This window comes from Narcine bancroftii, chromosome 10 (assembly GCF_036971445.1).
Source record: "Narcine bancroftii isolate sNarBan1 chromosome 10, sNarBan1.hap1, whole genome shotgun sequence".
Taxonomy (NCBI): Eukaryota; Metazoa; Chordata; class Chondrichthyes; order Torpediniformes; family Narcinidae; genus Narcine; species Narcine bancroftii.
Window position 1 is genome coordinate 1,873,822 of NC_091478.1, and position 13,094 is coordinate 1,886,915.

The following is a 13,094-nucleotide window of genomic DNA, read 5'->3' on the forward strand; positions in this document are numbered from 1 at the left end:
ATCGGTTTTAAAATGTGTGTATGTATGTAACCTATCCTAATTTTATCAATTTATCTCCCCAAAACATTCCCAAATATTCTATCACATTGAAAAATGTGCAAATATTTTAAAATCCTTCCCTGCAATGAATGGCCTAGGTTATGCTGATTTATTTTTGTTTTGCTTCTTAAATTTTTAAAATTTTTTCACACTGTGAACCATATCAACCAAAATACATACAAACATTTCCCTCTTAAATATACACAGTGGCATTTTCTCCCCTTTTATCCCCCCACCTTCCCTCCCCCCTTCCCACCCCCCTCCAAAACCAATAAACATTCAACATATACACTACAATAAAACCATTAAACAATGTCATCACACAATGAAAAATATACAAGAAAAATGTGTCATCTATTTTACACAATGGATCAAGTCATTTTGTTTTCTTATCATTTTAGGGGGCGGAGGTCCGAGGCAAGCCCTCTCTGTTATGTTCCATGTACGGTTCCCAAATTTGTTCAAATAATGTGACTTTATTTTTTTTAATTATATGTTATTTTTTTCAATGGAATACGTTTATTCATTTCCATGTACCATTGCTGTACTCTCAGGCTCTCTTCTGATTTCCAAGTTGACATTATACTTTTTTTTTGCTACAGCTAAGGCTATCATAATAAATCTTTTTTGCGCTTCATCCTGTTGAGGCCTAATTCCTTATTTCTAATATTACTTAGAAGAAAGATCTCTGGATTTTTTGGTATGTTGTTTTTTGTGATTTTATTTAAAACCTGATTTAGATCTTCCCAAAACTTTTTCACTTTCTCACATGCCCAAATTGCATATGCTGTTGTTCCCATTTCCTTCTTACAGCGAAAACTTCTATCTGATAACGTTGGATCCCATTTTTTAAAACTTTTGGGGCGTGATATATATCCTGTTTAACCAATTAAACTGTATAATACGTAACCTTGTGTTTATTATATTTTTCATAGTTCCAGAACATAACTTTTCCCATGTTTCATTTTTTATCTTTATGTTTAAATCTTTTTCCCACTTTTGTTTGGGTTTATAGCTTATTTCATTATTTTCCTTCTCTTGCAGCTTAATGTACATGTTCGTTATAAATCTTTGAATTATCATTGTCTCTGTAATCACATATTCCAAGCTGCTTCCATCTGGTAATCTCAGTCTATTTCCCAATTTATCCTTAAAGTAGGCTTTCAGTTGATGATATGCAAACATTGTACCATGAGTTATTCCATATTTGTACTTCATTTGTTCATAAGATAATAAATTATTTCCCAAAAAACAATTTTCTATTCTTTTAATTCCTTTTATCTCCCATTCTCTAAAGGTTATCTATTGTAAAAGGGATTAGCTGATTTTGCGTCAATAATAATTGTGGTATTTAGTTATTTGTTTTTTTCCTTTCTAAGTGAATCTTCTAAATATTGAGTAAATGATGCAATACTGGTGAGCTTTTATATCGTACCAGCTTTTCATCCCACTTATAAAGTATATGTTCCGGTACCTTTTCCCCTATTTTATCTAGCTCTATCTTAGTCCAGTCTGGTTTTTCCCTTGTCTGATAAAAATCTGATAAATACCTTAATTGTGCTGCTCGATTATAATTTTTTTAAAGTTTGGTAACTGCAAACCACCTTGGTTGTACCTCTCTGTTAACTTATCTAACGCTATTCTTGGTTTCCCCCCCCCCTTTCCATAAAAATTTCCTTATTATTCTCTTTAGTTCATTAAAGAATTTCTCTGTTAAGGGAATTGGTAACGATTGAAATAAGTATTGTATCCTTGGGAAGACATTCATTTTAATGTAATTTACCCCCCTTATCAACGTTAGTGGTAATTCTTTCCAATGTTCTAAGTCTTCCTGCAATTTCTTTATTAGTGGCTGATAATTCAATTTGTACAAGTGGCTTAAATTATTATCTAACCTAATACCTAGGTATCGGATTGCTTGTGTTTGCCATTTAAATGGTGATACTTCTAAAATTCTGTAAAATCCGCATTACTCATTGGCATCACTTCACTTTTATTTTGTTGATCTTGTACCCCTATATTTCTCCATTTTCCTTCAATTTCTTATGTAGTCCTTTTATTGATATTTATGGCTCTGTTAAGTCTGCAAATAAACTGATTTTATACTGCTTCTCCTTTATTTTTATCCCTTTTACTTTATTTTCGGTTGTTAGCAATAGAACCATTGGCAGAACTGATAAAGTGAACAGTGAGGGAGATAATGGTCATCCCTGCTTAGTTGACCTACTTAATTTAAATTGGTTCGATACATAACCATTTATTGTTACCTTCGCCAATGGTCCATTATATAATGCTTTAATCCAATTAATATATTTTTCTGGTAGATTGAACCTCTGTAATACTTTGAATAAATAATTCCATTCTACCCTGACAAAGGCTTTTTCTGTGTCTAAAGCAACAGTCACTGTTGGCTTTTTATTTCCTTGAACTGCATGAATTAGATTAATAAATTTACAGACATTATCCGCTGTTCATCTTTTCTTAATAAATCCAGTTTGATCTTGTTTTACCATTTTTGGTACACAGTCGGCCAATCTGTTTGCTAATAATTTTGCTATTATCTTATAATCTGAATTAAATAGAGATATTGGTCTATATGATGCTGGTGTTAGTGGATCCTTCCCCGTCTTTGGTATTACTGTAATTATTGCTGTCTTACATGAATTTGGCAAGTTTTGTGTTTCTTCAATCTGGTTCATTACTTCCAGGAGAGGAAGAATTAATAACTTTCTAAATGTTTTATAGAATTCTATTGGAAATCCATCCTCCCCAGATGTTTTATTGTTCGGCAGCTTTTTTAATATATCCTGTACTTCCTCTATTTCAAATGGTTTTATCAGTTTGTTTTGTTCTTCTTGTAATTTCAGCAGTTCAATTTTAGCTAAAAACTCTTCTATTTTATCATCTTTTCCCTCGTTCTCAGTTTGGTATAATTGTTCATAAAATTCCTTAAAGTTCTCATTAATCTCCATTGGATTATATGTAATTTGTTTGCCCTTTGTCCTTGATGCCAATATAGTTCTTTTAGCTTGTTCTGTTTTAAGTTGCCAGGCTAATATTTTGTGTGTTTTTTCTCCAAGTTCATAATACTTTTGCTTTATTTTCATTATATTCTTCTCCACCTTATACGTTTGTAATGTTTCGTATTTTATTTTTTTGTCTGCCAATTCTCTTCTTTTTGTTATATCATCCCTTGTTGCTAGTTCATTTTCTATACTATCATTCTTTCCAACTGTTCTATTTCATGATTGTAGTCCTTTTTCATCTTAGTTACATAACCTATTATCTGCCCTCTAATGAAAGCTTTCATTGCATCCCATAATATAAATTTGTCTTTCACTGATCCTGTGTTTATTTCAAAATATGTTTTAATTTGACATTCAATAAACTCCCTAAATTCCTGTCTTTTAAGTAGCATGAAGTTTAACCTCCATCTATATGTTCTTGGTGGGATGTTCTCCAGTTCTATTGTTAATAACAGGGGTGAATGATCTGATAGTAGTCTAGCTTTATACTCAGTTTTCCTAACTCTCCCTTGAATATGGGCTGACAACAAAAATATTTCAATCCTTGAGTAAGTTTTGAGCCTACTCGAATAATATGAAAATTCATTCTCTCTTGGGTGTTGCCTCCTCCATATATCCATAAGTTTCATTTCCTGCATTGATTTAACCATAAATTTGGTCACTTTATTCTTTTTGCTAGTCTTTTGTCCAGTTTTATCCAACAGTGGATCCAAATTAAGGTTAAAATCCCCTCCTATCAATATATTCCCTTGCGTATCTACAATCTTCAAAAAAAATATCTTGCGTAAACTTTTGATCCTCTTCATTCGGTGCATATATATTGAGCAATTTCCAAAATTCTGAATATGTCTGACACTTTATCATTACATACCTCCCTGCTGGATCTATTATTTCCTCCTCTATTATGATTGGTACATTTTCATTAATTAATATAGCTACACCTCTAGCTTTTGAATTATATGATGCTGCCGCTATGTGCCCTACCCAGTCTCTCTTTAATTTTTTCTATTCCACTTCAGTTAGATGCGTTTCCTGCACAAATGCTGTATCTATTTTTTCTTTTTTCAGTAAATTTAATAGCCTCTTCCGTTTAATTTGGTCATGTATTCCATTAATATTTATAGTCATATAATTCAGCATGGCCATCTCATACCCTGTTGACACCTCATTTCCGCTTCCTCACCACCACCATCCCCCTTTTCATTTCTCAGTTTTCCCTTTTTAAACTCAATGTATGATAACACATTTAAAACATAAAATAATTCAACAACTCGCACGTCCAATATTCCCTTAGCCCCAAATGTCCCCCCCCCTCTGAGTTGCCCCTTATCCCTTGTTGGGCAACCACAACTCCCCTCTCTATTTGGATTGCGAACCCGCTCGCAAGCGTCAACTGATTTCGCAGTGACAGTTATTCTCCCCTACCCAACCCCCCAGAAGACTTTTTTTTTACACATATAACAAAGCCCACTTTATTCCCCCTTCCTTTCTTCCCTTCTCTTTCCCTTCTTTAGTTCTTACATATACATTATTTTTACATCTTTATATGTATTTTATCGCTGTTCTTCATTCTTGCTACATCTCTTCATCTCTCCTTCTGTCCTGCAGGCGTTCTGCAAATTCTTGTGCTTTCTCCAGATCTGAGAACAGTCTTTTTTGCTTCCCAGGGATAAATATTTTAAGCACAGCTGAATGTCTCAACATAAATTTATAACCTTTTTTCTATAGGATCGATTTTGCTGTATTAAACTCCTTCCTCTTCTTTAAGAGTTCAAAACTTATGTCTGGGTAAATAAATATTTTTTGACCCTTGTATTCCAATGGTTTATTGTCTTCTCCAATTTTATTCCTTGCCCGCTCCAGTATATTTTCTCTTGTTGTATATCTCAAAAATTTTACTAAAACGGATCTTGGTTTTTGATGTGTCTGTGCTTTCAGAGCTAGTGTTCTGTGTGCCCTTTCTATTTCCATTCCTTCCTGTATTTCTGTCATTCCCAGGACCTTTGGGATCCATTCTTTTATAAATTCCTTCATATCTGTGCCTTCTTCATCTTTCTTTAGGCCCATTTATTTTTATGCCTACTATAATTTTCCAACATATCATTTTTCTGAGCGAACAACTCTTGTGACTCTAACTTTTTTAATCACTTTCTTCCAATTTTCTTCTTAAGTCATTCACTTCCATTTCTGCAGCCATTTCTCGTTCTTCCACATTTTCTAATCTTTTCCCTATTTCTGTCATGACCAGCTCTATTCTATTCACTTTTTCTTCTGTACTTTTCATTTTCTTTTAATTGCACTAAATTCTAACGTCAACCATTCTTTTAATGCTCTCATTTGTTCTTGAAAAAAAAACTGTCTATATTCTGTCCATCTGTTTTACCTTCTATTTCTCTGTGCACATCTTGGTCTTCTTCCTCTTCTTCTGTGTCTGCACCTGTGTTTGTGTCTTCTTCTTCTTCTTCTCTTCCTTGTATCGGTGTCTCTTCTGACTTTCCTGATGAGTTGCTTGTCTCATTTTGCTGGGCTTCTTCTTGCTTGGCTTCTTGCTGTTGGTCCTCTTCTTCTGGGCTACTCATCTATTGGGCCTCCTGCTGCTGCTCTTCTTTCTTTTCACTCCCTTTCCTGTCGCTTTCCTCTTCTTCCAGCTGAGAGCCCTGGTATCGGGCATCCCTCAGCTGGTCGCGTTGTGTTTGCCCACTCCTCAGCTGAGCCCCCCTCCCGTCAGTGTTCTCCTTCTCCTTAGTCAGTGCACTGTGCATGTGCGATTCCTCGCGCATGCGCAGTTGCGCACTTTTGTTTGGCTCATTTTTGCAGTCTGGACTCATTTTTGCAGTCCAGGGGTTGCGACGCTGCGGGGTCGTCAACAACCTCGGAGAACGGGCTCTCTTCTCCACGACGGCTCCCTGTTTCTTCATGCAGATAAGGCCTTCTCCTTTCTCTTCCGGCATCTTTTCTTCTTTTTTTCCCCGTTGTTTTTACTTTTTCCTTTTTTGGTGCCATTTTCTTTCTTTTCTCGACAACTTTATCTTTTATTTGTTATGTTTTGTATTTCTTGAACTTTGTACTTTCTTCACTTTATTTCTTCTTTTCTGGAGAGGGCTAGTATTTCCCCTACCAGCCACTATTCCATCACATGACTCCTCGTTATGCTGATTTAGGAGAAGAATTCAGATATGCCAACAACAGGTGACCTGAAACCAATATTGCAGCATGATGCCACCTCTAATTGGAGTGTGAATGAGTGAGCTCTGCAACCCCACCACAAACCTTCCCAACAAAAATGCTGAAAGAATATTAACGTTTGTCTAGGTGCCTGCTGTTCGGCATGGGCGATTGTGTCACTCCATCACAATCTCTGACCCTCTGAATTGTAGTTGTTGCATCCCCTGTTTCTAACAATGATATTAATCCATCTCTCACTTTCACTCTCTGTCAGCCTCTGTTTCTTTTTCCTTCCAGCTTTCCAGTTGTAATTAAATGTTCTCATGTAGCTCTTCGCATGATGTGCCCAAAGAATTTTGATTGGTGTTTTCTGATTCTTTTAAGTCATGTACATTTTGTTTTATTCTTTGTAGAACTTCATTTATTATCCTGTCCATTTATGATATACACAGCATTCTTCTGAGAACCACATCTCTGCTGCACTGACTCTTTTTATTCCATTGCATTTGTGATGGTCCATGATTTGGAGCTGAACATCAATGTAGGAAGAATGTAGCAGCTGAGAGTTATAAGGCGGATGTCCATGCTATTTTCTTGTTTGTTACGATGTTTCTCATGGTGGGGAGCTGGCTGATGGAGGACCTCAGTTTTCTTCAGGCTGACTTCCAGGCCAAACATTTTGGCAGTTTCTGCAAAACAGGACGTCATGCGCTGGAGAGCTGGCTCTGAATGGGCAACTAAAGCGGCATCATCTGCAAAGAGTAGTTCACGGACAAGTTGCTCTTGTGTCTTGGTGTGAGCTTGCAGGCGCCTCAGATTGAAGAGACTGCCATCTGTGCGGTACCAGATGTAAACAGCGTCTTCATTGTTTTTTTTGTTTTTTTTTAACGGTTCAGATTTTTTTAATGACTTGGAAGCAACAAAAGTATTTCAGATTTATAAAGGGAATGTTCAGATACAATCTGGGCCCGTGGCATCCTTGGTACAAAGTGTGTTTGTGTCCCTATGCATGTGTACACAGAGGAGAAAGCTGAGTCACTCAACTCAAACCGCGTGGGAGGCTTTGCTACTAAGAAGATCCAGACGGGTGCAACGCAGAAGGGAACGATTTCCTCTCGCCAGCTAGTCAACCCTTTAGGGCATCTATTCTCTTGTCTACATACATCAGTGCACAGGAAAATCATTCACTTAGAGAAAAAAAGTTTTGTGTCGAAAGTAGAAAAGGCACTTAAAATTCAGCCATTCATCACCATTCGGACCAATTCATGGCGTGCTATTCACCCAGACATGATGTGCCTGATAAAAGCCTCGTAGTTGATGCAGCCATTGGCATCCTCGTGGCCTGTGACCAGTGTCTCCACTTCTTCCTCTGTCATTTTCTCCCCCAGAGTGATCAGGACATGATGTAGTTCAGCACCAATAAGGGTGCCATTTCCCTCCTTATCAAAGACACGCAGACCCTCTGCAAAATCCTCAAAGGTCCCCGGTTCCTTGTTTCTTGCAATGTCTTGAAGTTTGGGAAGGAATTGCTCAAAATCCAGCGTTTTCAAATTCATATCTTCAGGTTTTGGGTTCCCAAGGACTTTCAAGACTTCAGCGTTGCATGGATTTTGCCCAACAGCGCGCAGGAGGTCAGCAAACTGGCTGTAGCTGATCCTACCTTCACCAATTCGATCGTAGAGGTAGAAAGCCTCCTTAAATTCGGCGATCTGATCTTCAGTGAAGTCGCACATTGTGTCTTAATCTCCGCAGCTGAGAACACTGAAGATGGATACTCTTTTCCTCCAACCAGAGAGGGCAGCGTCTTCATTGTTGAGGTCTTTCATGACCACCATGACTACCAGTCCCCCCACATCTCCATCGGGCGCACACACAACTCAAAACGGTCAACCAGTTTACTTACCTCGGCTGCACCATTTCATTGGATGCAAGGATCGACAATGAGATAGACATCAGACTTGCCAAGGCAAATAGCGCCTTTGGAAGACTACACAAAAGAGTCTGGAAAAACAACCACCTGAAGAAACACACAAAGATCAGCGTGTACAGAGCCATTGTCATACCCATGCTCCTGTTCGGCTCCGAATCATGGGTCCTCTACCGGCATCACCTTCGGCTCCGAGAACGCTTCCATCAACGCTGTCTCCGCTCCATCCTCAACATTCATTGGAGTGACTTCATCACCAACATCGAAGTACTCGAGCTGGCAGAGTCCGCAAGCATCGAATCCACGCTGCTGAAGACCCAACTGTGCTGGGTGGGTCACATCTCCAGAATGGAGGACCATCGCCTTCTCAAGATCGTGTTATATGGCGTGCTCTCCATTGGCCACCGAGACAGAGGTGCACCAGAGAAGAGGTACAAGGACTATTTAAAAAAATCTCTTGGTGCCTGCGACATTGACCACCGCCAGTGGGCCGATATTGCCTCCAACCGTGCATCTTGGCGCCTCACAGTTTGGCGGGCAGCAACCTCCTTTGAAGAAGACCGCAGAGCCCACCTCACTGACAAAAGACAAAAGGAGGAAAAACCCAACACCCAACCCCAACCAACCAATTTTCCCTTGCAACCGTGCCTGCCTGTCCTACATTGGACTTGTCAGTCACCAACGAGCCTGCAGCAGACGTGGACATACCCCTCCATAAATCTTCGTCCGCGAATCCAAGCCAAAGAAGAGAGGATGTTTCTCATTTCTATCAATGCTAACAGCCACCTCAAAACAGCCACCTCAATTGATAGAACAAACAACTTGTATATGGTCTGCTGCACATAATGCTGTTTTAAAATCTGTATTCCTGTAATAGAATATGAAGCCACATTTGTGGGAATATGAATGTTTTTGATTGTCTTACATATTAAAAAAACATTAAAAATTCCCAACCTATTGAAAAGGATATTCTAAAAGCAAAATTAAAAATAGCAACATCTCCTCCTCATTGTCGATCAACACAGGTTGCAAACGTAACCCATTACTCTACTTCCCTCTATATCCATGAAGGGGGAATTCCATCTCCAAATTTGCTGATGACAGCACGGTTGTCGGCAGAATCACAGACAGCAATGAGGAAGCGTCCAGGAGGACGACAGATCAGCTCGATGAGTGGTGTTACATTGACAACCTTGCATTCAATATTAGCAAGACCAAAGAACTGATTGTGGACTTCAGGAGGAAATCGGGACACAGACCAATCCTCACTGAGGAATGAGCAGAGGAGAGGGTCAAGAAATTCAAATTCCTGGGGCCTGCACATCGATTAAATCATGAAGAAGGCTCACCAGTGGCTATACTCCATGAGGAGTTTGAGGAGATTTAGTATGACATCAAAGTCTATTGAAATTTTCTACAGCTGCACTGTGGAAAGCATTCTGACTGGTTGTATCACTGTTTGGTATGGAGGTGTCAATGCACAGAACAGGAAAAATCTCCAGAGTTGTTAACTCAGCCTGCGACATCACAGGCACCAGCCTTCACTCCATTGCGGACATCTACAAGAGGCGGTGTCTTAAGAAAACAACCTCTATCAAGGGCCCCTCCACCCAGGCTATGACTTCTTCTCTCTGCTCCCATCAGGAAAAAGATACAAGAGCCTGAAGATGAGCACTCAGTGGCATAAGGACAGCTTCTTCCCTCTGCCATCAGATTTGTGAATGGACAATGAACCACAATCTCACTTTCTTCCATTTTCTTGCACTATTTATTTTTGAAATGTAATTGCTAACAGTGTTTGCTCTGTGATGCTGCCGCAAAACAATGAATTTTGTGACTTGTTCATGATAATAAATTCTGAAATTCAACAAAAACGTAAATAAATTCTTTTTTAAAGTTGTAAATTAATTAAAACTTACCATTTTCCCACATAGGCATTCCTCCACTTAGATGAATTGGCTGTTTGAACAAATTCCCTTGTCTAGGTACTGGCCAATTTGAAATTGAATCATATTGTTTACTGTCACATGGACTAAAGCACCATGAAAAACTTGGTGTGCAATCCAGGCAAGTCCAATGCTGCACAGAACAGCAGGTAGTGCAAGAATAAAAACATAATGCTACAGAGAAGCAAAAAATCTTTCAGCTTTGTTTTTCGACCACTGCTGCTAACCACTAATGGTGCATTAGAGTCAGGAAACTGTAGGTGCCCAGCTGCCCTCCAATTGAATTTTGATATTGAGGGGCCCTGGGCTTGGTGGCACACATGCAGAGAAATGCTGCTACTTCCACTTGGAACTCTTAGTTACATTTAGTTCCTGCAAATTCCAATTTAATAGGATGAATGGAAATGACAATGATGAGGAAATATTGTTCAGCAAAATAAGAGTGGATGAAATATTGGAGAAATTTTCCTTCAGGTTATTGAAGGGAGAGCTTTCTGCTTATTTCATATGCAAATCTATTGGACAGGACAGATTGCATGTTCTTTCCAACATTAATGTAATACTCATTAATTTTATTATATTTTAATGTCATGAAGTTATTACCAGGTAGTGCAGTCAATATCCTACCCTGACTTTATCACCTACCTGACTGTAAAATACTTGTAAAGGAGTTCATAGCCAGAAGATGGGTCCCATACCAATTCCCCTCATGATAGCATTATCCAAGTAGACTAATGAACTTGCATGAGATAATGAATTTCGTATCTCATTCATCTGTCTGCTTTTCAAACTTGGCTTCTTACTCATTCTACAAAAATTGATAATGCTGTTGTTATCTGCCTTCAGATACAGTGAGGCTGAAATTGGAATAAGTGGAATTGAAAAGCAATGAAAGCAGATCAATTGCTAGTTAAATGCCACATCATTATTCATAAAGTTTGTGAACATTTACTTAATTAAAACTTAATATTAACCAGTTCATGTAACAGAAGTAACAGACACCAACTCCTTTTCAGTGCATTGCACATGACAGATTCCTGATTGTTGTTATTGGGAGGCACTGACTATTAGTAAAGATTCATCAGCTCCAATATCAAGAATGCATGGGCACTGCTATCTTCCAATAAATACTTACAAATTAGATATTGATCGGTCTGGATCCAGCATCAAGGGAGTCCAAGATAACTGGAGACCAGATTTTGCAGAACAGACAATAATACACACATGGCTAAATATGCTCCAAGGTGTCTCTCTACATGGATGCACTCAGACATATTCGATAGCAAAAACACAAAATGCTGGAGAAGCTCAGCAGGTCAGTGTACTTTATATAGCAAAGGCAGAGATATAGAACTAACATTTCAGGTTTGAGCCCTTCAACAAAATATGAGAAAATGCTGGCAGGCATTCAAACAAAGTAGGAGATGATAGTTGGAGAAAGGAGGGAGGGGACAGCATCAACAAGGGGGAGGGGGATGGCTGAATGGGTGGAAGAACTGGAAAGACAAGAAAGGGGAGGGGAAAGAAAAGGTGAGCAGGTTTATTGGAAAACAGTAAAGTCAATGTTCATGCCATCTGGCTGGAGGGGGCCCAAATGGAAAATAAGGTGTTGTTCCTCCAATTTGCAGGTGGTCAGGGTGGGAATAGTACACAAGGCCATGGACAGACATGTGAGCCTGGGAGTGTGACTTGGAATTAAAATTGTTGGTCACCGGGAGGTCACTGTAGTTGCGAACAGAGTGGAGGTGCTGAGCGAAGCAATCTCCCAGTCTGTGACCAATCGCTCCGATGTAGAGAATGCCACAAAGGGAGCACCGGATGCAGTAACAAGTCCTCTGGATGTACAGGTGAAGTGTTACTTCATATGAAAGGCCTGTTTAGGGCCCCAGACCGTGGTGAGGGAGGAGGTGTGAGAGCAAGTGTTACACCTCCTCCAGGCACAGAGGAAGGTGCTGAGGGTGCGATTGGGAGGGGGGGGTGGAGAGAGGGGGGATAAGTGCATGAGAGAATTGCGGAGGGAGCGGTCCCTGCAGAAGGCCGAGAGAGGAGAAGAAAAAATGCATATGGTGGTGGGATCCTGTAGTAAGTGCTGGAAATTCTGGTGGATAATGTATTGGATGCGGAGGCTGGTGGGCTGGTAGGTGAGGATGAGGGGGATTCTATGTTTCTTGCATCTGGGGGAAGAGGGGTCCAGGACAGATGAACAGCAAATAGAGGAGTTGCGGGTGAGGGCTGAGTTAATGGTGGTGGAGGGGAAGCCATATTTGTAGAAGGCGGCAGATATTTCAGATCTGGAATGGAAGACCTCATCTTGGGAACAGATGCGGTGGAGACAAAGAAATTGAGAGAAGGGGATGGAATCCTTGCAGGGGACAGGGTGTGAGGAAGTGTAGTCCAGGTAGTTGTGGGAATTGGAGGTTTTGTAGTATATGTTGGAGGAAAGCTGGTCTCCTGATCCAACAAGAGTGATCCAACAAGGGTTAACACCAAAAGAATTCAGTCATTGGTAACGACTGCGTGCCTACGATTTTCTGATCACATTCCACTACCAATCCTGCTCTGATTTGGAGCAGCTAACTAGCAAATTAGTTTGTGAATGTACTTCCAGTAATAAATATAAATCTGTACTGCAATGATATTGGACATCAGAAAAACAAAATTTGCTTCCCTAAACAAGATTAGTAATGTGTTGTCCTCACAAAATCTAGCGGTTAATTCTCGAATTAAATTCTTCATCCACAGGTCATACGTGAATTAGGTGGTGAATTAGAAATCAATTTTCTTGCTGTCTGGATATCTTCTCCAAGAATTTGATCATGATGCTAATCTTCCTAATCCATTATGCTATTTCAATCATTAGACTGCATACACCTTCCAATGACATTTTTGAGCTTGCTCTCGTGGTTGGAGATCTTCACAAAGGTGCACGACAAATTCAAACCGAACTTTCCACAACAGACACTTACAAATAGAACTATTTTGTGACATCTA

At 39.4% G+C, this 13,094-nt stretch overlaps 2 protein-coding genes across 5 annotated transcripts in view; both read right to left on the minus strand.

Moving 5' to 3' along the window:
- LOC138744074 (kinase non-catalytic C-lobe domain-containing protein 1) overlaps positions 1 to 13,094 on the minus strand; it is a 175,103-nt gene that overhangs the window by 111,890 nt on the left and 50,119 nt on the right. The window lies entirely within an intron of this gene.
- On the minus strand, positions 7,131 to 8,029 carry LOC138744076 (myosin light polypeptide 6-like). The gene has a single exon (XM_069899591.1). It carries the CDS (start codon positions 7,961 to 7,963, stop codon positions 7,508 to 7,510), a length of 456 nt encoding a protein of 151 aa, XP_069755692.1. The 5' UTR covers positions 7,964 to 8,029; the 3' UTR covers positions 7,131 to 7,507.

Bases quoted from the DNA above. Each gene is read 5' to 3' on its own strand.
- LOC138744076 (XM_069899591.1), bottom strand. From the start codon at position 7,963: ATGTGCGACTTCACTGAAGATCAGATCGCCGAATTTAAGGAGGCTTTC.